The sequence below is a fragment of the Hipposideros armiger genome, unplaced genomic scaffold, assembly GCF_001890085.2.
Source record: "Hipposideros armiger isolate ML-2016 unplaced genomic scaffold, ASM189008v1 scaffold_54, whole genome shotgun sequence".
Classification (NCBI taxonomy): Eukaryota; Metazoa; Chordata; class Mammalia; order Chiroptera; family Hipposideridae; genus Hipposideros; species Hipposideros armiger.
The window spans coordinates 4865039-4873244 of NW_017731404.1; the positions used below are offsets into that span (position 1 = coordinate 4865039).

The 8206-nt window shown below is 44.9% G+C and overlaps 1 protein-coding gene across 1 annotated transcript in view; it reads left to right on the top strand.

The window, feature by feature from the left end:
* Window positions 1-8206, top strand: part of DOK5 (docking protein 5) — a 104098-nt gene continuing 95892 nt past the window's right edge. Inside the window, exon 1 of the mRNA XM_019640926.1 lies at window positions 1-435. Coding sequence (XP_019496471.1) covers window positions 370-435 — 66 coding nt within the window. The 5' untranslated portion in view covers window positions 1-369. The remainder of the gene's footprint in view (window positions 436-8206) is intronic.

Consider the following 8206-nt stretch of genomic DNA (forward strand, 5'->3'; position numbering starts at 1 on the left):
TCCTCCTCCTCCTCCTCCTCCTCCTCCTCCTCGGCTGGGGAAGGAGGCAGGGCTGGGTCCCCGAGCCGCCGCCGCTCCTCCTCCCGGCGGGCTGGCGGATGAGTCAGCTGACGCCGGCGCTCCAGCCTCGCCTCGCGCGCCGCGCTCTCTGCGCTCCCCCACAGTGGCTGCAAGCCGGCGGCCTCCCGCTTTTCGGGGCGGGGGGCGGGGGGCAGAGAAAGTGATGCGCGCGTGCTGAAGCCACGCGGAGCGGCGGCCGAAGCGGCTCCCCGGCTTCAACTTTCTCCCCCGCCCCCCACGCCTGCCCTGCCCTCCCCAGAGCCACCTAGGGTGCGTGCGCTTGGGTGACGGGGTCACCGGCGGTCCGGGATGGCTTCCAATTTTAATGACATAGTGAAGCAAGGGTACGTGAGGATCCGGAGCAGACGCCTCGGGGTAAGTGTCAGTCTTGGTGTTGGTGTTTTTTCCCCGTTCGCCGGTTCGATTGTCTCGCTCCTTGGCCAGCATCCTCGGAGGGAGGACGCAGAGCCCCTGGCCGCGCGCTGGGGAGCCGCGCGGTGGCCGTGTCCGCCGGAACCCACACCTCCGGCGGCGGCCACGGCGCGGCCAGCTCTAGGTGTGTCATGGAGCTATCTTTATCTCTCGGTGACTTGGCTTTCTGACGGTGGCCGCGTGTTCGGCTCCAGCACGCCCTGGAGCCCATCTACTCCAAATAAATATTGCTCAGTAGCCATGGGAGTTACAGCGGAGAGCCCGGGCGGGGTGCCGATCTTGCCGGATGCCCCCCCCCGCCCCCGGTGCCCCTCTTCCCACTCGCCGCCAACTTAACTTTTCCAGCGGATGGGCCGGCTGGCTGCGAACAAGGTCAATTGACCCATCTGACCCCAGGGAGAAGTTCGTGGCCGGTGAAAGGGCCCTTCGGGCACCGGGAGCTGCACAGTGAGCCACCCCTGTCGCAGGTGTTGGCAGAGGAGGTGCGGGTGGCCTCCGGCCGGGTCCAGTTGGGGGGAGATAGCCGAATCTGAAGGGTGCCCTGTCCTTAGCCTGGGTGCTGGAGATCTGCTGCTGGAATACACAGCGGAACCCGCTGCAAGATTATTTAGGGTGAAACGTAATACCTGGCACTGAGCAAGTGCTCCTTCAATAAGTACTCGAAGAATGAATGAATGAATCTGAGGGTACTCGTAGGGGACAGATGCTGGCCCAGGGATGGCTGCTCTCTTAAAACTCCCTTTCTTTTCCCCTTTCATTGATGGAACTTCAGAGGGCACTCGCTCTGCTTGTCTTTGGGCTGGAGTGACGGTAAAGGAATTCCTGAGGGCGGGGGAGGATCCTGGAATGATTTTTTTTTTTTTTTTTTTTTTTTTTTTTAGTTTCAAAGTACCTCATTTCTCTTTGCCTTGTGTCAAGTATTGTCCTGCCTTTGTTTAATAATGTCAGTAATGGTGTGGCATGGCCCCAATGGAAGTAGAGTTAGAGTGATAAATGTCTTTCTCTACAGATATATGTCACGGGCACCTTGCTCTTATTTGGTCCTTGGGTTTATTATTATTTTTATTATTTTAACATGCCAGATAATTTTACTGAAAATTCAAAGGAAATTATACCGTGGTAAACAGCTAGAAAGGAAAATCTGATGGGAAACATCTGTAATTATTAAAAACTCTTGCCTAATGTGTTTTATTTTCCTCCCTTCCTTCCTTCTTTCCTTCCTTCCTGCCTTCCTTCCTCTTTCTTTCTTTCTTTGCTTCTTTCTTTGTGTTCTTTTTGTTATTTCTTTCTCTGCTGGTTACTGTCTTTTAGTAATTATGCCCCTTGTTATTATGAATATATAAATATATAATTAGGGAGAAATGTAACAGAGCTAACCAAACCCTAGCAGCCCTGCCTGAGTTTCCTCGATTTCCTTTTTTGCTATGCAGATATTCTCATCAGCAGGAGCAACTGTTGTTGGTGTAGTTAACTGAGTGACTCTCATGCAAAGGGCAAGAAATAATAGGAACTTCACATTTTTGACAACCTTATGGGCCAGCCAGAGTGCTATGATGATACGAAAGGGAGGGTTCAAAAGCACCTTTCTGATTTTGCATTTATTCCTTCATGTCAATTGAGGAAATTGTTAAGAGCTCTCCATTCTGTGTTAGGGAGCATTCCGATAGGAAAAGGACATGCATTATTAATGCACAAAATGTGAATTATTCATTAGGATCAGGGTTTATGCCAAATTGTGACATATGGTAATTTATTTGAAAGACTAGGTACCATAACTTTCTAGCTTATGGTAATTGAGATTATTTTTCTATATTATTACAACTGACACAATATAGTCCTATGTGTGTGCCAATGTTTATGGACAGATATTTGAAGCAGGGGGAAAGGAAATATAGTTTAGTTTGCACTCATTTTATATTTTACAGTGTTTTGGATGTCTGTGAGCAGCATACTTTCTCAGGATTTACTCATTTCATCTGTGTTAACACACTCCAACACATTTTAGAATATATGCTCATGAAGGGAAAAGGTAAAAAAAATCAAAGAAATCTGGTCTTACTTGTTAACATGGGTTTTATCACCAGTTCATTTTTAAAAAAAGCGTTCTTATGATATAATTTATATACATACACCAAGGAGGCTAATTACAGAGTTGTCAGAAAACAGTACAAACTAAAGTTTTAAATGGCGGCTGCAAGTAATGGTAAAGAATGCTTTGGAAAAATGGGGTAGGGACTCTCTGTTGAAAGTAAGAAATGTGACTGGTGTTTATCTAGGCTGTGGACAGCCTAAAACAGCATGCAACATGTGTAAGTGTGAAGGACAGGCAGGCCACTGCATCTGTACGGGGTGGGCACTCAGGATGTGCACGTTGAAATCGGCATTGAACTACACAGGGAAGGCATGACTGTGCAATTCATAAGCCTCTTTAGGAACTAATATGACATAGTGGTTTTATTAATGGAATCCAGACAAGTGTCTGCGGATTAGAACCATGTTTAGGAGGGTTTATAATTAAACAAGAAAACAGCATTTCGTGGTAAGCAGCTGTTGTGCCAAGACATGTTCCCTCGGATTTGGAAAAAGAAGAGAACAAATTCTGCTTCTATTACTCATTGGCTTTCTGGCCCTTGACCTCTCTTGGCCTTGGTTTTCTAACTGTACAGTGAACACTACTGAGTTATGTTGGGAGCATTATAAGATAATACCTATGACAATGCAATGAAAGCACACAGCACTGATTTAGTTGTATTATTTCTTTCATATAATCAAAGATGAGTTAGGATTGGTGGAAGGATATTGGGATTATTGATCTCCTTATCCTTATATCTAGAAGTGTCTGAAAGCATAAATGTTTATGCAGCTGTAGACATTCTCATTGGATAAAGCTTTTACACATTATATACATTTAAATGATTTTTTTAATGGAACAGGAAGCATACTTAGACCATCTCCATTCAAATGGGCCATGGATAAGTGGTCATCTTTAGTTGAGATCCTAAACAGTTTAAGTGATTAAGCAATTGAATATGTATTGACTTTTTTCTTTAAACAGAAAAACTTAATGAAATTTAACTGGTGTAACTCAAAATTATCAGTATCTTCACATCTTCATTCTCTAGCTTAATTTCCATTGGTTCGTGGAGGTCTCAAGCTGTGCCCTGGTACAACATTTGTTCAGGAATGTCCATGTTACTATTCGGGGGGTTGTGGGGAGGGAAGGGGAACAGCTGCCTACAATTATTTGGCTAATCCACAAAAGGGCCCAAAAATGTATTCTTAGATGAGTGGTGAATCAGGCAATTTGCACATCATTAACCTGACTGAGTGCGAGGCTTAAACGGCACATCTAAACTGTCTTCGTTTGGTTTCTTTCTTTACAACTGAGAGGACTTCCCCATTAATAATTGCTATGGCTTGCCCACCATCCAAGCCTCAGAGCTTAAATTCAGACTACTCTCTTTCTCTACGCTCAGTCCCTCCATTGCTTGCCTCTAAATACATCTCTATGCTCTTGTCTACCAAGGAACTCCTCTCCGGTGTAGCCCACATCCCCACCTGGAGGCCTGACAGATGCCTCAGTCTTAATGAGTCCAAACCCTTCATTGACTTCTCCAAACCGGCTTCTATAGGAGTCTGCATCTCGCCACTAGAGGTCCCAACGTTTTAGTCGCCCTGGTAAAAATCAAGCAAGCGAGGAAGCAAACCTCTGTGTTATTTCTCTCCTTCCCCTCTCTCTTATTCCCACAACCAATCCATCAGGAGATTTTGTGGGCTCTATCTTTGAAACATATCTAGAATCCGACTATCTCTCACTAATATCCACTGTCACCACCCTGGTCCAAGCCCCCGTCACTGCCTCCCTGTGATATTGCAGGAACCTCCTAATTTGTCTCCCCGGCTGCTCAAATTACCAGCGCCTTTCCATGCAAATCACAATAAAAACTTTACCAGGAGCTCTGAGGCCCCGCGCTGACTCAGATCTTTTTCTGTTGCTGTTCCCTCCGCTTGGAATGCTGGTCCCCCAGGTATGTCCTTCTGGCTCCTTCCCTGACTGCCTTCAGCCTTTCCTCAAATGCCCCCTTCTCATTGACGCCTTGTGGTGACTGTTGGATTTCTTCCCTCCCTGCCTTATATTCCTTCCCTGTTTTCTCTCTAGACTTATCACCCCCATCAGATACTGAGCTGTATATTTTTCTAGGTGATTGCCTGTCTCTCCCAAATACTACGTGCGACTTCATGAAGGAGATACAGGCAATTGTATTACAGCTGAACCCCAGTGCCTGGAACAGTGCCCAGCACAGAGCGTGCACTTGATGAAGGTGTATTAACTTGAACGCATGAATCCATCACTATGTACTTGTTTAAAAGCACATTCTCGGATGTGAGACTGTCAAAATTCCAATTCAGCGACTGGTTGTGTGACTTTTGATGAGTTATCTAATATTGGTAAGCCTCGGTCCTCTGTAAAAACAGGGAGACTCATAATACCCACCTAATAGATGACCCTCATAAAAGGGCTTAACATAATGCTGGATACGGTGGAAACCCAATTAATGTTTATGACTACTCTCGCTCTTCTGACTCCGGTGCTTCTAGAGGACAATGACACTACGGTGGTTGTTACTTTATTTTCACTGCTTCTACTGCATAGCTCTCATCCACAAAGAACTAGATGGTTAGTTAGGAAAACAAACTTAATATCCATGAAACAGCACACAGGCACAAACAGCGTTTGCCCCTGATGCTAAGTATAGAAGGAATATGTGCCACGGTAAGATTTTTCCTGATCCTTAGATAAATGGCAGAGATATCAAGGACAGAAAAAACATCATCTCCCTGGAACTTTGGTTTGAGTGAGTGCATCAGACTAGGAGGTATTTCTGTTCATTTGGGGTTTTTCTGGGTGGGAGAGAATGAATTTGAAAAATTGGTTAGTTAATGGCCAGATTGTAGGAAGACATATGTCTCACCCCTCTGTTGCTTTGTTTCACCTGACCCAGTTTCACCTGATGCCAAAGAGGCTCTGGATTTCAGTTAGAGTTTTCGGATTCATAGATGGTCAGGAATCTGCATGTTTATGGCACCGTGACAAAGTTATAAGTATATCATGAAAATCACAGAAGTAGAATAAGTTCATCACATACTCTTGGTGCACACGTATCTGTACCCATGCACGCACACACCAGCACACCCAGCCATTCAGTAAGAAGTGTGGTTTTCTTTCTCAGGAGAAAGAGACATTGGGGATAACTCGATCAGTAGTGAAATTTATATTCAGACAGAGTCCATGGGCCAAAGTCCAGACTACACAGGAGTTGGACCCCATTTGAATCAACTTCACCGGTCTCCATGTTGGACGTACTTTCCAGCTGGTATTTTAATCACCGTCATTCAAGTGGTCCATGTGGATGGTGTGATTAATTACGCATAAAGTCAGCCTTTAATCATCATCCCCAAAACTGAGTTAAGCGAAGAATGGCCAATTCAGGGACCTTGTGTGTAGATAGAAACCAAATTACTGATGTGATGATTTTCCCCACATCTGCCAATGTATTTATTTATAGTTATCATATTCATTAGATGGCTAGAAATATGTATTTTTAAGGAGTTTCATGATTTTTGTTGGGGAACCATTATCTTTGGCATTTTAAGAATTTAAGTTTCATTGGGGATATATTTGCTGTCATTTACTGTATCACTCATCAATTATTCATGGAGTGCCTACTCCTGTTAAGCTCTGGATAAACCAGACAGGTGCAGTCAACATCTTCAAGGAGTTAACAGTCTAATTCCGGACTTATATCGTTCACTTGAGATTAATATATTCACTCTAGTTTAGGGTGAACTGGTCCAAGTAACAGCTCCCATGTTGAAGAGGAAAGAGCACTTCAGTTCTCTCTCTGTTCCCTGGTTGCGAAATGCGGACGGGCAATTTTGATTTTCCTCTTACTCTAAGAATTTGATTCCAGTCTGTTAGAAATAAACCTTGGGAGATTTGAAGCCAGAAAGAGGTTCTCATGCTCTCCTCGTGCCACCCCGTTTCTGTGAATTTCAAAATGAAATTGTGAGTTGAGAAATGCCACAGATACAAGTGAACACTGAAGTTAAAATAGCTTCTTTCTAGAAGGCAGATGGCTACAGTTTGGATAAGTATTTGGATGCGGATTTTTGCAGAGCAGTTGGGGGGCGGGGGGTACGGAGTATTTTTATTTTCCTAGTGTTCTGAGCCTCTGCTTATGCCCTGGATCCTGGAGAACACAAGTGTTAGCTGTGTGTATTATGTTCCTGAGTGGAGCCCTTGAACAGGCTCTGGAGAGAGGGTACGGGAGGTTGTTCTCAGGTGATGCTTCATAGTTTTTGTTGGATTCTCAGTGTCCTGGACCACTCTGGCCCAGACCCTCTCACGTCCTACCCTCTGAATCTTCCCAAAGGTTAAGAACCACTGTCTCATTTTTTCAATTAATTTTTTTTTAATTTTTAGATAATAGTAGGTTCATCTGCAATTGTAAATAATAATACAGGGAGAGATCCCATGTCCTTTACCCATCTTCCCCCCATGATAACATCTTTCAAGTCCGTAGTACAGTTTCACAGCCAGTATACTGACGTTGCTACTGTCAAGGGATGGAACGTTTCCTCACCGCAGGGTCCTTCTGTGAGGGTGAAACTCGGTGACTCAATGAGTTTGCAGTTAAGTCCACCCTGATATTTTGCTGTTTTCTTTTTGTTCCTCCCCTCACTTAACTGACTTAAAAATCCTGTTTTGTTCCCTTTCCTAAGTCTACACATACCTTGTGAATCATTTAATCAACAGAATCCTAACCTGAAAAGAGTAATTTCTTAATCCTCAGATGCCCGGACACCGGAATCCATCCATTTCGCAACTCCCTTATATTGTAGCTTTCAGTGGTGACGCAAAAAGCCCCAGACCTCAGTGGCCCGAGTCTGGAAATGACATTATCTTAAAACAGACCAGCCCCGGGGACAGCCCTGGGACCTGCCTCACCGGCTCCCCCTTTCCTTTGTCCCTCTTGTACATATAAAACCTTCTGCCCATTCTAGGAATGGGGAGACGGCCTTTGGGCAGGACGCCGGCATCTGAACAAGCCTGCTCTTCTCCCCACCAACCTTGTCTCTCGATTTTCAACTGTTTAAAGAGGCAGGGAGCCGGACCTCAGCACAGTACCACTTCCCCCTTTTAGAGCTGCTCCTTGGGCGCCCCACTCCCACAGCCCCGACGCCCTGACAACCACTAATCTGTTTTCCATTTCTGCAATTCTGTCATTTCAAGACTGTATATAAATGGAACCCTATTGCATGTAACCTTTGGGCTAGCTTTTTCATGGTGCAGACGCGCCATAATTTGTTTTAGCCGTTTCACCTGTGAAAGGTTTCCAGTTTAGGGCTGTCGTGAATAAAGCTGATAGAATGTGTACGGGTTTTTGGGTGAACATAAGTTCTCATACCTCTGGGTAAATGCCCAAGAGAGCAGTTGGTGAGTTCTTTTGATAGCTGTCTGTTTAGTTTTTTTTAAGAAACGGCCACATTTTTTTTCACCGTGGTTTTACTGTTTCACATTCACACCAGCAATGTGTGAGTGATCTAGTCTGCGTCCTTGACAGAATTTGATGTTGTGACCATTTTTCGGTGTTGTGTCTAGTTTTTGTTGTAGACCTCGTGTGTGTGTGTGTGTGTGTGTGTGTGTGTGTGT